The 18,131-nt window shown below is 41.2% G+C and overlaps 1 protein-coding gene and 1 long non-coding RNA gene across 2 annotated transcripts in view; one reads left to right on the forward strand and one right to left on the reverse strand.

Moving 5' to 3' along the window:
- The window catches only part of LOC142143685 (uncharacterized), a 70,929-nt gene extending 69,421 nt beyond the window's left edge, over positions 1-1,508 (reverse strand). The window contains exon 1 of the long non-coding RNA XR_012689563.1: positions 1,425-1,508. This is a non-coding gene — a long non-coding RNA (uncharacterized LOC142143685). The remainder of the gene's footprint in view (positions 1-1,424) is intronic.
- A 1,042-nt stretch (positions 1,509-2,550) lies between these two features.
- EFHD1 (EF-hand domain family member D1) lies at positions 2,551-17,453 on the forward strand. The gene is made up of 4 exons (XM_075201723.1): positions 2,551-2,929; positions 6,763-6,910; positions 14,423-14,557; positions 15,920-17,453. The coding sequence occupies exons 1-4, from the start codon at positions 2,643-2,645 to the stop codon at positions 16,049-16,051; spliced, it is 702 nt and encodes a 233-aa protein (XP_075057824.1). The 5' UTR covers positions 2,551-2,642; the 3' UTR covers positions 16,052-17,453.
- Positions 17,454-18,131: the final 678 nt, after the last annotated feature.

Below are 18,131 nucleotides of genomic sequence, written 5' to 3' on the forward strand. Positions count from 1 at the left end.
AGTGGGGGACAAGCTGCAAGTATGGGGGGGTGCATTTTGAACCAATTGCGTCATCATGGCGCACTGCAGTGGAATGATTCATGATTCGCTGCATCAGCCCAGACGGGGTGCACACGTCATATAAAACATTGTTTTTTATGCACTAGCCACATGATCCATGAAGGTGACCACATCCCTCTGGTGGCGCAGCGCTGCTTGCAATAGGCCCTTCATTATTATCATCTTAATGCCCAAGTGGCCCTTAATCTGGAGCTGCATGCACTCTCCTAGCCATTCTCTTTCCCCAACCACATCCCAGACCCAAGCATTCTATTGCCTATATTCTACCATTAAGTGACATAACTTATTTCAGAACACCATCACTGCCGGGACACAGAAAGATGATCACCTGCAAGTTGTCAGCACATCTCGTGGCTTCCCTGCCTTAAACTAGTGGTCCTCTGTGGGCCTCAGCTTAATCACCCTCGGTTAAAGACCTTTGCGTATTATAGTTTCAATGTAAGAGTTGGTATAAATGGAAATGGCTGGAATGGCATGTACATTATAATGTGTACTTATATAGCACTGCGATATTATGCGCTATTATCAGGACTGCACAGAGACTATGGGGCATATTTAAGAAAGCACGATAGTTCTCTTACTGGGTAATTAAGGTGCCTCCGTGTCCTCCGCAAATTTATGAAAGGTGCACCGCAGCAGATATCGCGGATATCTGCTGCTTTGCACTCCTCTTCGTTTTTGGGAGCAGTCACCATTCAACAGTATGGTGACTGCTCCCGGCTGCAATCTAACAAGTTCCGAAAAAACATTTTTTTCGGAAACTTGTCTTGATAATGAAGCTGGGGTACATTCGAACTGCACATGCGCAATTGAAGGAAGAAGAGGAACGAAGAGGACCTGGAGGAGATCTTGAGACAGCGCTTCTGAAGAGGGGGGTAAGTATGATTTTTTTTTTTACCACAGAAACAGCAATTTTTTGGAACTGCTGTTTCTGTGATCCGTTTTTAATAAATTTGAGAAATAGTTCAATCCTTATCCATGGGATAAGGATTGATAACTATTTCTCATTTCTGCCGATGATTGATAAATGTGCCCCTATGTGATCATTCACATCATTCCCTCCCCTGTTGGATTCTCTGTCACGCAAACACATTATGGTCTATTTTGTCAAAACCCAATTAACCTAGAAGTACATGGCAGAATGTTTTTAGTTCAAGGAAAAATTAGACTTGCTTTCATTAGCTTATTGTGCACCAGAAGTTTTGTTTTCACTATAAGGCCCCTATTTATGTACCACCACATTTTATGCACAATTGATTTCAATCCTCGTCGCATAGATAAGGATTGAAATATCCTGCATATTTATTAAAAATCTTCAACAGGAACAGCGGTCACGAAAAACTCCTACGAAGTACAAAACTTACCTTTTCACTCGCTCTTCTCTTTCAATGACAATTGTGATCCACAGCCTCCTTCAAATTCCATGTACGCATGCGCCGACCCTAAACCTCGGGCATGTGCGCAAACTTTTCTGAAGAGACGATGCTGCATGTGAGAGGGGGGGGCGTGCATTAACGTGGACAAGTTTCGAAAACTTTGCACTTTGGGGAACTTATTAAATTGCGGTACAGAGCAGTCCCCATACACATCAATCAGGACTGCCCTGGATATCTACTGCCATGCACTGTTAATACATTTGCACTATATCTAGATTTACATATGTTCCCCAAAAACTCCCATTTACATGAAAATAAGGATTAATAAATAGGCCCCCATATGAGTGAAATTCAGAAGCTATTCTGTTTCTGTTACAAGTATAATTTGTGATTTCTGTAGTGTTGACCTTTGTGTTTTGGGCCCCTTAGAGCAAACAATCCACAGTATTTGACACACAACAGGTTAATTAGAGCAATTGTACTTATTTGTTAAGTTTAAAACGCAGGGCCATCTTAACATTATGGGCCCCCGGGCAAAGCAGTGCATCGGGGCCCCATATATATATATATATATATATATATATATATATATATATATATATGTATAGAGATACAGATATAGATAGATAGAGATAGATACATGTACTTGCTCAGTGACCCTTGATGGTTTTTTTGGCAGGTTTTTTTCTTTTGCAGGATTATTCATTCTCATTAAGAGCCCTGCCTATGGGGCCCCTTGCCCGTGGAGCCCCTGGGCACCTGCCCATCATGCCCAATGGAAAAGATGGCCCTGTTAAAACGTCTAGCTTATGTACTTCTATGTTTAAATCCAAATATTGAAATAATTTTCATTGCAGCTCACTACCACTTTATACTATAATCCCCATCATATAGTTGCATAACTGACTACTGCTAACAGGTTATGCTGGGACTTGTAGTTATCACATCTATAATAAAGGTTTGCACCGTGCCACACTTAGGATTGGCACTCCGTGCCCTGTGGTAATAGTATTACCAGGACAGTGCACCTGTTGTAGCTGAGCTGAGGCAGAAGAATGGAGGACTCGAGTAAACGAGGAAAAGTTCGGAGTCCGGTGCTCTCCTCCCCTCTCAGCTCCTCCCCGCTCCCTTATCCCCAGCTCTCCTGGAAGTTAGCGAGCACTTCTGTGCGCCCCTCCCGTCCTCTCGCTGCCCTCCCTGGTTCCCATGGCAGAGAACGAGCTGGCCCAGAAGCTCCAGCACCGCTTGGTGCTGGAAGATGCCGACCTACCCCCGGAGAGCGACGACGTGCCGGCCGGGGACCTGGACAACGGGGAAGAGCAGCCGGTCTCCGCCAGTGCCGACTCCGAGCTGAGTGCCAAGCTGCACCGGAGGAATGACATCAATGCGGGGAATGCGGTGCCCCCCAGCCGGACCAAGTTCATCAGTCCTTACACAGAGTTCCACGAGTTCTCCCGAAAACAGATCAAGGAAATGGAGGCCATGTTCAAAAAGTGAGTGGGGTACCCTGCTGTATAGGAGCAGGTCTGTCCTTGTATGTGTACATGCATCGTATGATCTGTGTGTGTCTGTCACTGTCATTACTGCACTTGTATACAATGGCAGACTTGTAGTAGCACCTCCACAATTATACTGGAACAATACAGTAGGCTGTGGGTTAATGTTATTTAAGGACTCTTTAGACATCTTGAGCACATTTTTATATTGCTTTACAAATGTTAGCTTCCATGTAGTGTACCCTGAGATCTGCTTTACACCAAGAAGAAGAAGCTACAAGCTTGCAGGTCAGCACTTGCCTGCATGCTTCTCTTCATCTATACACAGTATTTATATTCTGTAACCCCACCAGCCATTAGTAGCCTAAAGGGTATTTCAGGATTTCCCTGTCATCAAGAAGATTGAACAGGGGTTATCAGTCCACCCTGGTCTTCTATTTTTCAAGCTCGGTTTACTCTTTATCTCTTAAATAATATGTTCCCTCTTTTACTTCCATAGTAAAAACTTCTGTGTCTTTCTGAAAGTTATATTCTGGTTTCCCCTCTTCCCTTATATGGGTGAGTATCAGTGTTTCATCACAGTTCCTTATGGCTGATTCATCGTTCCTACCCACCCCCATCTTTATAACTTCTCCATATGAATCAGTGTTTGCTGTGTCTTCTAATGACTCTTCTGTGTTTAAATCTCCAATGTGTGTATAACTGGAGACATGGATCTGTGCTAACTTGGCAGGATGTGAGACCTTATTATTATGTACACACAGATCATCTCTAATATCCCATTTGTTTTAACTTGTATATGCACAAACTTTAAACTGTTGACCTCATTTGTTCTGTAAGCTTTTTAAGGCCACTTACATCTATATCACCCATGCTTCTCGACCTTTGGCCTTTGTTCAGTGTACGTTTGGCTCTATAAAATGTATATGTTATGGGCTAATATGACTTGGACACCTATGAGTGGCTATATGCCCCCTGTTTCTGGACGTGTGTGTGTGTGTGTGTGTGTAGCAGACCTGTGACTGCTGCTGGTGGGTGTGTCTGTTTACAGCTGCCAAACTCTCTCTCTAGAGTAGATATGTAATAAATATCAGGTCAATGTGTGTGGGGAAACCTGGCACCATGTTGCTTTAATTTTACTGCATGTGACCTCCGCCCGTAAGTGCTGGTGAGGATAGTGCTTCCCACTGCCTAATGCTTGTTGTGCAGCTGTGCAAGTGGCAGTGACAATTGCAGCTTTGTGCAGCTGAAGTAAGGTCCTGGGAACAGCTGCTTAACCTAATGTCTGCTTCCTTACATTCCCTCCCAGACATCATGTTGTAAGATACCAAACAAGTATAAAGCCTAGTTTCTTCACCCTCTCCGCAAGTGCCCCCAGCAGGATATATTTTGAGGAGTCTCTGAACACTTATAAATTAATTAAATTAAATTGCTTCGGCAAATAATTGCCTGACATGTTCTCAATACTTGATCTGCATGGGTATTTGGCGGGGTTTGAGAGTCTCTGGAGTGAAGGCCAGTTTGAACCATTCTAAAATTTTAAGTTAAAAATTGAAGTCTTGGACACCATTGTCATTGCATTTATAGATTTCCCTTATCTAGAGTTCTCCTTTTTTTTTTTTTTTTCTCCGTGTGCCTATTTAAGGTGCGTCCTTCCTCTGCAATCTCGTTATCTTGATAGAAATTTTTTTGACAAGTTACAACAGTCGCACATACCAGGGGGAAGGGCCTGCTTTCTGCCAGCGTCTGTCTGTGACACATTCCTTTGTGGCCGTCAACCTCTGCATTGTCCTAGTTCTTTCATTATTAAAAATCACACATTTTATATTTCTACAGGCCGAGAGTATAACCTATTCAGTTAAGTGAAGATCCCCGTCATACCTTTCTAACATAGTCTGTGAGATGTTACACGCCCAGAATTTGACAATATAGGAATAGTGGATGGTATGAGTTTGTGTAATTTTGCACTTTATTGGTGTTATTCTGTAACATATATATATATATATATATATATATATATACATACATACATACATACATACATACATACACACACACACACACACGTTCTGAATACTTTAGATTATTAACTTGTATATGAGGTCCTGCAGCGTTTATTGAATATATAACACTTTTCTAACTTTTATAACATCAAGCAAGTTACTTTGGGTCACAGAGGACAATAATAAACCTTTCTGTCTTGTCATATTTTTACAGAACTGAAGTGCATAGGAATAAGTCAGGAGGATAAAGCAATGTATTTAGTAAAAGTTGCCTGATTGCCAGTAATCTGTAAGTGGGCAAACCCCCTTTTAATATACCATCGGTTTCAAAACTATACATCCTCTAGGGCAGCATGGTGGCACAGTGGTTAGAATTTCTGCCTCACAGAGGTCATGTGTACAATTCCGACCAGGGCTATATCTTTGTGGTGTTTGCATGTGCTCCCCCTGTTTGTGTGGGTATCCTGCGGGTGCTCTAGTTTCCTCCCATGGTCCAAAAACATACTCATCTGTTAATTGACTTCTGACAAAATTGACCCTAGTTTGTGTGTTAGGGAATTTAGATAGTAAGCTCCAGTGGGGCAGGGACTGATGTGAGTGACTTCACCTTCTCTGTACGTGATTATGGGATATATTTTCCTATGTGTGTGTTTTGTCTTCCTCTGTGTTATATACACTTTGGTTTGTTTGGTGTGTTTATTTTATACTTCAGGTGATGTTTTTCTAACAGATATTTTTGATACTGATTTGACAGCCTCAGAATATCCCTTCTATGCCTCCTGTAACTCTAATAAAAGTAGCTTTCTTTTGAGTCTCTATAAAAGTGCAAACACATACAGACCGTTCTATACATTCATCATGCTAAAACTTGTCTATAAATAGGCTGTGTGTGTTTCTGGGACGTGAGCCACACCTATCACACTACTGGACCTCTTTTCAAAGCTTCCACTTTAATGCAGAAAAGGCATTTTTTTTCATATTTTACCTCATCAGGCCATCCAAATTCCTTGTAAACAGGAACTATTTGCTTCCCTGAGCTGAGCTTTTAACATTATTGTTGTGTTCCCAGATTATTTGGCTTGATGTCCTTGGAACTTAGCAGCTAAAATTGTACAAAAAAATATTTGGTTAAAAAATACATTAGATACAAGGTGAGGAAAACAGACAAGAATTGACAGTTGACTATTGGTGATTCCTGTAAAATGAACGTTAACACTTACACTAAAGCAGAGTGATCCTTGTCTAAACCTATACGAAATGGACTTGTCATCAGTATAAAAAAGAGACCCTAAAATTTGTTAGTTTTTCAAGAAAATAATAAATTCATTACAAGGTGCTGTAATAAAGCCTAAGACACACTGAAGTATACACTAATAAATAATGTAATGAACAACCGAAATGTACAATAAAGTAAACTGACTTAGGGAGTTAAACCCAAAATGGTGTTACAGGGTACTTCTACAGCTGAGGCAGCCATTTTGTGAAGTGAACCCAATATTGACATCACTGAAGCACAGACTACCTTCTTTCTCAGTTTCTAGTGAATTGAGAAGTTGCGGCCTCGTGAATTCTGGTTCAGCTCTCAAAGTATACATTGCTATAAACAGGTTATAATCTATATTGCCGTGTTTAGTGCACAAACATCCCACAATAGAGCTACGCTTTGACATTGCTGAGGATAAATCACAACTTTGCAAATCTAGTTAGGTTTTTCCGTATAAACAGTATTTCTATTCCTTTTATGTAATATTAGCAGAAGCCTTAATCTTCCTATAACAACATACATATATAAGACTTGCTCACTCTTGATATTTCCGCTCTGTGTAGGTATGATACTGGACATGACAACTTCATAGACATGATGGAGTTGAAGCTGATGATGGAGAAGCTAGGAGCGCCACAGACTCATCTTGGATTGAAAAATATGATAAAAGAAGTAGATGAGGATATTGACGGAAAGCTGAACTTCCGAGAGGTAACTGTGTTTTTTTTGTTTTTTTTAGTGGTAGATAATGTAGCACAAAAGGTATGATTGGAACAAAATGTTCTAGTCTGTTCGGTAAATCCATGCATCGTCTCTTCAGACAAGGAGTAGGCCATTGATTAATTACATTTTCCATGATACCAAGACACCTATAGGCTACCGCACCAGCCGGTGGAGAATGTACCCAGAGTTAAGCGGCGACTACTGCCCACACCAAGACAGCACTTTCTGGGGGCCCGTCCACAGCCGTGGATGTGGGAAATTATTTTCACACTCAGGCAAATATCTGAATAAAGAAATGTTCAATTTATTAAACAAATGTTCACAACAGCGCTATAGAACAGTTAAGCAATCAAACTGTGTGATACTGCAATACAACATAAAGGAGAAACAGAACATGGCACTTTCCAATCTCTTTAGCCAATCCATGAGGTATCCTGCTTGTGTACAGTCGGCAGAACCAGGCTTTTCTCATTCTTGCCGCTGGCCTGGCAGCAGTCCTGCTCTCAGCAGACACACTCTGTCACACCTGCAGAGATTGGGTATGTGTCAGAAGTGCTCCAGAGCCGCTGCTCTCCGCTCTGTGCCGGGTTGCTAAGTAATCCGCAACAGACACCCAGCGTCAGCGGTTATAGACTGCATTACTTCTACTGCAGTGCTGGGTGCTAGCTCTGTGATTGATCCCTGGTCTTTATAGAGCAGGAAGAGCAGAGCCTCCCCATAGCGTCCATGCTGCTGAACCTTGCGCTGCTGAACCTTGCGCTACTGAACCTGCTGTCGTGCTCTTGGTCCTGAGCTCTGGCTAGTTACACAGATTTCTCTCTGACTGCAGCCTGGCCTGTTATACGGTTACTCTCTGCTCTGTATACAAGTCTGCCTTCACATGGCGACACCACACAGATCATAGAATAAAAATTACCTAAGGATATCTTGTGGCTAGTGGGCAACAAGGTACCTGATGAATGTGGATAATCATAACGCCTAATTTTGCAACGCGATTGCTTGAATAAAAATGGCACTGGGAAAGTTTCCGAATACTCTGGTTGAAATCCTCGTGTCAGCACCATATAGCCTACGAAACGTTCACTTTTTCTCAGATTCTAAGCTTCATTAGGCAGATTCATAGTTTCTGTATGCACTATACCCAAAAAATACCTAAAATTTCAGAACCTCTAGATCTACTTAATACTACATGGATTGATTAGTAGCTTATTAATGACTCTAATATCAGTACTATAATGGATTATGCTGCACTATTGAACCTAATTCTGTAATACACGTGAGTACTAACAAACCAGGCCAGTTTTCAAATGCCGTAAAATCACTGTCTTGCTCATCAGCTCCAGGTAAAAGAATAAGATTCCTCTCCTAGGTGGCGTTCAGGTATGAATGCTTTCAAAATGAGAAATGACATCTGTACTTTAAAAAAAAATAAGGAGCCACAGAAGGTTGAAACAAATGCTTTGGGGCAATTCAGCATTCGTCACCACATTTGTTCTTTAAGGTTTGTTTGTTTTGTTTTCCATCATGTGTTCTTTTTTGGAAGGTTTTTATAACAAACAAAAATAAAAAAACAAACACCTCACACATATTATGCTAACAGGCATTTGCTAATCTAAGCAATGAATTGACATTAGTTATTCAGGTTAAAAATATAGTAACAAGTTAGGTAAATAGCTAACTGTAGGATATAAACAATTATTAATGAAAGGTTTGACATTATAGTAGTTGTTCCAATACAGAGATTGGAAACATATATAGCTGTGTCAGCAGGTAAACTAATATAGCAGATAAAGCAAATTTACTATACATATAATAATATAGCTCGGGATAACACATAAGTAGGGGGATGAGCAGGACCGTGCCAACCAGGGACCCACAGAGAGGAGCCTGTTGATACACTAGTCAGGAGACACATAGACTTCCCCATCTCCAGAATGTATTCTATACTTGGCGTTGTCCCAGCGGAACCATATCTGATGATACTTATGACTGGCATTTCTAACCGTGTACATGTAGAGTTCATGGCCTATAACATCATTTACGGAAGTCGGTGGAATCCGCAGCAAGCCGTGTACGGCTATTATGAGTGTTTCTATTGTCAGTAGAATAAAGATATATTTGGAAATAGTTTTATTCAGGGTATTCTCTAATGAGACACCAAAATACAGAGCAGAGGGGTTAGGGGGGAAAAACATCTGGTACAGTGCCACAAATACATCTCCACACGTCTGCCCAAAACCATTGATCTGCTGGACAGTCCCACAACAGGTGCCAGATACATTTCCTTAATCTAAGCAGTATTGTTTAAACCTTTCTGTCCTCTTTTATTATCTTGGAATCCATCTTCCTATCCCAATTAACTGGATTCCGTTCCCTGCCTTTTATTTAAATGTCATATAGCAAATCACATCGGTCATGATATGGTTATAATACATGACTGCTGTGAATGTTTACTAAAACATACTTGCCTACTTTCTCGAAGCTCTTTCCGAGGGCGGGGCGCGGCCAAACGCGTCATTTCGGCCCCGCAGCGCCGCCCCCCCCTCACGACGTATATGCCGTTTTGTTGCTGGGGGCGGGGCCAAAATGCAGCGATTCACTACGAATCGCGTAATTTAGTGGTGGCAGTAGCGGGATGCAGGAGATTTGCCAGCTCTCCCGGGAGTCCGTGAGACCGATCTGAAGTTCGGGAGTCTCCTGGACATTCCGGGAGAGTTGGCGAGTATGTATTAAAATAGCTGTGAAAGAAATCCTTATCTTTATCAAAATCTGACGTTACTAGTCATCAAACATGTTCCCATTTCTTTTCATTACAATGACTGTGTTAGGAAACACCACAGAGGGTGTGATGTATAATATACAGTGCTTCATGTTAGTTCAAACAATACAGCTTCTATATTTCATTGCTGTCTTCCCCCGGATATTACTCCAGCATCAGCCCTGCCCTGTAAAGCAATGTGTCACAGAAGCCACATAATAAAACATAATATGTACACTAAAACACATTGCTAATTATAATACTAAAATGCCTTAATCCCAAAACTACTATTCATGTATTATAAGGAATAACGTGTCCCCTGCTGTGCAGGATAAGAAGTCACCTCGGAGTTCTGTAACTGGTGAGCAGAGCTCGGTCTGCGGCCTTATACTTTTATATGGTGACCGAGCTCCATTGTGACTTATAATATCCTTATTTCACAGTCGGGGATTGTGACTGCGTACTCCCCTCTGCATGTGTTGCCTCAGGGACCTGTTTTCGGAACGCAAGTGGCACTAGACCCCAGGGCTGTCCTGGCAGTGCGTTCACAGGGGAGGAGAACACCCAACTGATGTTTGTGATAGATTAGAGAATAATCTGGGGCTTGTATACCCCTTACCAGCTTGTATACCCCTTGCCAGCATATCGTGTAAACTGTATAAAAGTGAGGCTGAAAAGCTTAGATGTGTATAAAACTTTCACTGCCTTCATGTGTTGGTATGTGTGTAACATTTCTAAGCAATAAACTAATCCTCCTCTGTTCCTGTGAGATGCCCATGAAATAGTGTATTCCTGTGATAAATGCATAACCGCTAACAATAATCCATCCTTGGCTGTCCTGTATGGAGCCCAGCATTCTACGTAAATGCCCTGCCAGCTACCCAGCAGTTTTGGTCTAAACTAAACGGTCAGGAGGATCCATCCAGAGTAACCAGACAAGAGGAGCTACATGAGCCATACCCCACCCGGAAGTGTGAACAGGTGCTGGTGTGGGCAGGGATAGCTTCCTACGGTACGGGGCCCAAGACGGTGCGTAGTAGATACTTATAGTCGGCGAGAGGCTGGTTTGGCCAAAAGGTGCCAGTAGGAGTTGTCGGTGACAGCGGTTTACTAACATCCATGTAACCCTGTAAACTGCTACACTGGGTGGCAGAGTAAGCCCTTTGGGTGCATTATGCTATATATATTTTGATATGATTTAGAAGGCTGTAGTGTACTAGTTTACCTTCCCTTTTAAATTCAGGGCAGTTCTCCTTTTACTTGGTACTTGTTCACTGCAAGCTGCTAAATCTCTGTGACAGCCTGTCCCACCTCACAAGTCACTGCCTGCGATCAATAACCTGTCAGTTTATTAGTAACGCAGACTTAAACATATAGTGCTGATAAAAATAATCCACTTCTGGGTGTATCGGAGCAAAGCCTTTGTTCTCGTATACATTTCTTTGCTCTCTGTATACGCTGTATAATCTTGCCCTATTTTAGAGAGAGTTTACCTAATTTGGCGATTCTGATAGTTCTTGTACAGTGTAAATGCCCAGATTATTATTTATTTTAACTGGCTCTGAGCTTGTGCCAGACACAATGTATGTTGTACTCTCTTCCTCCAGTCTACCTACTGGGGCTCTTTAGGGGAAATAATGAAAGTGGGTATAGTATTAGATTAGCATAACTGCGTTTTTAAGTCCAAGTCTCACAGCCATCCACCCACTTGGCAGAATTCCATTGTCTGCTCCCTACAACTTTAGTAGCATCACTCCATCTTCCTATAAGTAGGAAAAAAAATATACATCTTAAATAGTTTCCAATTCCATATGTCTTTGCATCATGGTTCGGCAACTGACAGGCCATACAGTGTTTAATATTACACAAAACGCTCCTGGGGGTAAATATATCAAGCTGTGGGTTTGAAAAAGTGGAGATGTTACCTATAGCAACCATTCAGATTCTAGCTGTCATTTTGAAGAATGTACTAAATAAATGATAACTAGAATCTGATTGGTTGCTATAGGCAATGTCTCTACTTTTTCAAACACGCAGCTTGATAAATTTACCCCTGGTGGATAATTCCCGTGAGACCGCCAGAAACGGCACCAAGCCATAAACTGACCACGACATTAATAACCCGTGTATGTATAAACCCAGCGTGAATCATATGATTCCTGGTAGTGTATAGCACAGCTATATAACTTCCAGCTATTCCTATTATGCGTGGACAGTCCCTGGTTTTAAAGATTTGTCTCTGAGAATGAGCCTAGTTTTCAGTAAAATACAATATCTTATTCCATATACTTAATGTCCTTTTCATCACTTATTTGTATTATTGTGGGTTTGATATTCAGTGTAATGGAATGTTTAAAATTAAAAAAAAAAATAATAATCCTGTTCAGCAAACCTGGTGATGATGAGGATTGTATTACCTGCAGGCCCAATATCACATGTGACGTGCTGACGTGTACCTGCTCATCAGCAATCTATCTCTGGAAGTAATGTTGACAACAGTGCTTTATAGTTGGCTGTTTATAAATACAGAGCAGACAGACAATGTTCTCCCCTCATTGCAGAGAATGGGTGACTGTTCCTCAACCTTCACAGTGTCTTGTTAATGAGGCAGATGGGTGGGTGATGAGGCCAGGTGAGAAGTGTGGGAAGTTCCAGGCACACAATGGATCCTCAGTGCTGGGCACACAGGACTATGTAACTGGTGATAACTGATACCTGCATGTTTACTTTGGCTCTCAGTACCAGCATGAGAAGGGGGTGATTAGTGGTGCACCCAGCATCCACTTAGGTGGTGTAATGACGTAGCAGTGGGAATAAATATACAGGGGAAGGGGAAACTGATAGCTTATTTTTATGCTGAATAGCTATTGATGACTAATGTAATGTTTGCTACATGGAAAGGTATTGGGTGAATTATCTGTCCCTGGGATTACATCTTAATATTAAATAGAACACTTTATGTATATTGACTTTTGAAAAAGCTGCGGCATGTTCATATTAAATGGGGGGAAAAAATAATGTACCGCTTGTGAGCAGTACATAGAGAGGTAATGTTACATAAGCAAAGTGTCACAGTCTAAGCCGCGCTGAGAGGTTGCTGGACATCAAGCCGAAGAAATCAAGTAGTGATCCAGCTTAATAGCAGCAGCCCAGCACTGAGGCAGCCGACGACAGCCGTCTGCATTTTGCTGAATTGCTAGGGGAGTGGGACAAACACCACATCACTATTGTGGCTTGGTCCCCCAGAGAGTATGGGAAATGTTGTATTTAAATAGCCAGAAGGTCGCCTTGTGTATATAAATTTAGAATGTAGTGATATATTTCTGATGTATAATGGCCACAGCTTATTAAGTTATGTTTTTGGTGCACAGGATGTGGATTGTTAACTAAAGTGTCTGGTTTGAGCCCAAGGAGGGGGATGGTGATACTTTTGGTCATCACATTTCTTTTTTTTAAAGTCCTGTCCAAATACAGCAGGAAGTCTGTTTTAATGTGGTCTGCTAGGGGAAATTATCCCAATGTTGAGCAGTATCTACATAACAGACATTTACAGTTATTGGCGAGAAATTGCTATTAATGGCTTTCAAAACCCCTGTCTGTGACATGATGGTTTCACTTATTGTCAGTAACCTGCTGTTCATCACTTCTACTGCTGCTACTCCCCCACCAGACACTAAGCGGCCGTACGTCCTAACTGCGCACCACCTTAGTGTTCCGGGTGGTTGGAGAATAGTTGCTGCCACCACCAGGCTCCTTCTCGGATCCTGATACAACATACTTTTGGGCGGTGTGTGCTCACCTTGCATCAGAACTGCTGGGTAACAGGCAGAATGTTGACTCAGGATGCTGCGTTTAACACCAACCAGCCATGGGATGGGTGCGACCGTTACTCCTATCTGTAGGTTTTATAAATTCAGCTATAGGCGTCTTGCAGGAATAGAACAGGCCTTTTAGGAATAGTGTTTGATTTGTCAATATTTGCTCTTAAAAGAGTTGTTACACACCACTAAAGAGTAGTGATGATACACACGCAGCCACCCATACAGATACAACATGTGCTCTTTATATAGAGCCAAAAGCAGTTCCTGCCCCTGTCCTAAATTCAGACACGTCCCAGTCATAAATTAAAATAAGCATTTGAAATGGATTGATAGTAGATTACACTGAGCCATCCTTTCAGTACTAGATCTGACTGAACCAATGGGCAAGGACTTTCTGTTCATATGCAACTAATTTGCTCCCCTGGTCTGTCATAAGGACATTGCAAACGGGAATGATTTCAGCCCCGTGATATTACACATTAATGTCTACCATCAGGGTGTACCTGTTAGCACTAAGCGCATGCGGTTCCAGGTGTTGGTGGTGACAACAATACTCTCTCGCACCTCATCAGTGCACAGTCGGCCCTCACAGTTAGCGAGCGACTGCTGATCAAGCAGCATTTGTGGGAGTTGTTTGTGACAGCAGGTATCTGGCTGAGAGCGAAACACCATATATGCTAGTAAACATCACTGAGGCAAAGTAAGCCTACCCTGTCATGTTTAATTTCTTAGGTGGATAACCCTACCTGTAACATATTCCTCTGCTTGACCATAACCCTATCATGCTTTTTGTTATGACACTAACATTTACATTTAGTATAATGGTGTTAAATCTACATTCATGTATATGTCAATGCATTCTGAAGACTTAAAATCCAGCACGCTGATTCTAATTTTTTTTAACCCTCTGTTATGATTCAGTTTCTACTGATATTCCGCAAGGCAGCAGCGGGAGAGCTGGAGGAGGACAGTGGGCTGATGTCGCTGGCCAAACTCTGTGAAATCGATGTGTCCACTGAAGGAGTAAAGGGGGCCAAGAACTTTTTTGAGGCCAAGGTGAGCTGGCAAGATGAAAACTTATGAAATGTGCTAAATTATGGGCTCTTCCACCAAGAACACAGCATGAGTATACCACCGGCTGTATACAGCTGGCAAGAGAGCTATTAACCTATTTATGCAGGCAACAATGAAATGCGTGCCACAGAAGTAGCCACAAGAAAACGTTGTAGACATAATTTTCTCATGGTAACTTTTTTTTTTTTCTGTGTATACAGCAGGGCATAGGGATCAAAAACTTCCTTGCTGGTGGTATTTATGTAGCGTTCTACTTGCATCATGTTCTGTTTGAAGTGTAACTTTTGGATTAGCTTTTCATCCATACTGGTTAACAAGGGAGGCAGTGCAGGTTTACTCCTGAGTGTTGGCGCACTGGACAAGCCTTAATGCGGCTTTCTTCCAAGACCAATGGCAGCAAAGCATATGGTACATTGTTAGTGACATCATCATCCATAATCATCATTATCAACATTTATTTATATAGTACCAACAAATTCCGCAGCAGTTTACAATTGGGGACAAACACAGTAATAAACAATACTGGGTAATGCAGACAAAGAAGTACGAAGACCCTGCCCACAAGCTTACAATCTATGGGAGATATAAAGCTGGTCTGTTCTTTCTTTCTTTTTTGAAGTTAGCAACTCCTGTCATATTTATATAGTTTTATTATTAAATTTTACACGGAGTGCCAATTAAAGCAAAAGGGCAAATAAATAAATATATATATATATATATATATATATATAGCATCAGCAATATATCAAAGATATTTTCCTTCACATAATGCCTATTACAGGTTATGTGGCTACAAATCTGAAAAGCAAACTTGTAGTTTTATATGGAATTATAGCATCTGTCCATTTGAAAATGTGTGGTTAGCTGTTCACGGGGATCTCCGTATGTTCAGCTTGGTCAAGCTTACTCTACTGACAGTAGCTGCACCCACTATTTCACTGAAAAATCAGGTGTTACAACTTATACAAAGAATACATTTGATATTAGAATTAAGAGATATTTCTTAATACACTGCCATAGCAATCATTGGTTATTATACACCATTCTGATTATGGGGTTGCTTTTTTCCGCTATACTCAGCTAACTGGACTAGCACCGCAGTAACTAGTTAAACTAATCTAATATGATGTTTGGTAAGAAGGGGTGTATAATTATAATTGTGCTTATATATGGATCTGTGAATATGATTAATAATGAAAAGTTATTAAGTGCACACTTTGTTGTTTGATGCCTATGAAGAGGTTTGTGAAGAGAGGTTTTATGTCAAGTTCTCTTAACCCAATAGGCTGGTAACACTTTTATAGACAATGCACTGAAGCCTCTTATTTTGCACTGTGCTCACAGGTTCAGGCTCTGTCCTCAGCCAGCAAGTTTGAAACAGAGATCCGTGCGGAGCAGGACGAGAGGAAACGAATGGAGGAAGAGAAGAAGAACCGTAGAGCTGCCTTCAAGGAGCTGAAGTCTGCATTTAATTAGTAACTGGTCTTTCGCCGACACTAACTTCCAGCCATGACTTCAGTTGCCCTAAACAAACCACAGCCTAAGGCCCATTGGGTATTCCTGACTGCAAGTCCTGCTCTTGTTAATGCAAGACCTAAAGCGGAGAGCTTTGTTACTCCTAATAGTTTGCTAAAGTATGATCTCGGCTGCAATTTACTGCAAGAAGCCTGACCAGGTCTCAAACTCTAAATTAGCCGTCTGTGTTTAAGTGTATTTTTCATACATACTGAAAGTTTTGCCCATTGCTAACATGTTATAGGTGTTACAACTGCACTACTTCGCTGGTCAAAATGCTGCCTTTGTAATTTTTCCTTTTAATGTAACTAATTCCAAAGTATATGTAGGGTTCTCATATGCTACCATTCCTCTTAATAATGTCCAAAATAAATGGGCCAGAGATACATAAACCATAATCATTCCTTACCCTTTCTGACGCTTCATCTGCAGCACTTCCTACATCAGAGAGAAAACTTGTCCGGTGGGAAAAAAGTCACAGCTATAAGTTAGACATTCACAACACTGAGCAATCTGAGCGCTGCGTCCCATAAGCATTCCTTGTAAAAGGGATCTGCAGCGACCCTGTCCATTAACTTCCGCTCACAAAGTTTCCCAAACAAATGCAGAACAGGTAGAGTGTGCAGGAAAAACGGTTGTTGGTTTTTTTGAGAAATGTAATGCAATCAGCGTTTACATTCTTAATATGTTTTGGAATCTTGTGTACACCACATCAGTTTTCGATCTTATCTAAACCATCCGCTTGCACCAGCTCCTCAAGATGACTTGTGACGGAAACTCCCACAAGATAAGGGCAAAGCTAAATAATTTTGTTGCAGGCAATACGTAAAGGGAAAAGCTGCTCCCTGGGCAGGGGACTGTTTATTTTGCTTTGGAAGTGATTATTATGCTACACTGTAAAGATGAGCATCTCCTTGCAGTGCTGGCTGCTGAAGGATTGTGGGTTTCATTTTCTAAAACTGCTTGTATAGCACCCCCAGAATGACCATAAAGTACAGGACACATCCGCACATTCAGTCTACTCTGCACTGGTTGGTATTGCATACTGATTACTTTTTACAGGAGAGGATGGCTCGAATGTAAAATGTTGCTTTAGTCTTTTTGTTGATTCAAAGGTCTACAGCTGTCCCTCCCTCTTCCAGCAGCGGACTTATTCATGATTTTGGCACGCCAGGTACTTTAGCTGTTAATAATTGTTTATTGTATCATGGCACTGTGTTGCCAGGTATGCTGTACACCTGACCCTTGTACTGGGAAAGCATTTTGCATACTCGAAGAAAGCTTTCCAATTTTTTAGCTGCTGGCTACTGTTATATACACATTTTATATTAATATAAAAATAAATAAATGTTTTACTAATAAAGCGTTTGTGTCTTTGACCCTGTGACTCGGGCCTCACGATTTGGCCACGTTGCTGAGTGATATTTTACAGCGAGGTTCTGCAACTGGTGGTTTCTTGGCCAAACACGGCCCTTAAGCCTTTTAAATGACTCTTAGGGGTGTTTTCATCTGCGGATTCGTCATATTGCCGGATTTCTGCGATTTTGTCAGCCGTGTTTAAACAGCAATTTTATTAACGGGAAAACCCAGCAAGTTTTAGCCTTAATACAATTGCTGTTTTTAAATATGGATTTGACGAATCCGCAGGTTAATAGATTTACCCCTTAGTCTGTGTGAAACTTTAGTAGAATTCATTGTAAAGTGTCATATTGTAATATAATGCCATGTTTCCATCATTTGTTTATAATACACTTCAGAACAGCTTTTATTAGTTCTTACGAATTGTAGTAATAGATCCTGTAACTTAACTGTAATATAATTATTTTAAATTCAATGTGTTAAAATGGTCATACATTGTATGAACAAATCCCTACTAAGCATCACTCTTTTGATTTGGTAAGTCCTGTTCAAGGTATAACCTCCATCCTTTATCTCCAACACTTATACTCTGCATGGCACATGCATTATATGCAAGAAGTCAGTGGCTGCTACACCCAGTGGCAACTTAGGTACACCTGTCCGTTAATGCAGATATCTGATC

Source organism: Mixophyes fleayi, chromosome 3, assembly GCF_038048845.1.
Source record: "Mixophyes fleayi isolate aMixFle1 chromosome 3, aMixFle1.hap1, whole genome shotgun sequence".
Taxonomy (NCBI): Eukaryota; Metazoa; Chordata; class Amphibia; order Anura; family Limnodynastidae; genus Mixophyes; species Mixophyes fleayi.

Excerpts from the sequence above, each read along its gene's own strand:
- EFHD1 (XM_075201723.1), top strand. The coding sequence starts at position 2,643 with ATGGCAGAGAACGAGCTGGCCCAGAAGCTCCAGCACCGCTTGGTGCTG. Across the intron at positions 2,930-6,762 it reads ATGGAGGCCATGTTCAAAAA|GTATGATACTGGACATGACA; the intron begins GTGAGTGGGGTA and ends CGCTCTGTGTAG. Across the intron at positions 14,558-15,919 it reads AGAACTTTTTTGAGGCCAAG|GTTCAGGCTCTGTCCTCAGC; the intron begins GTGAGCTGGCAA and ends CTGTGCTCACAG.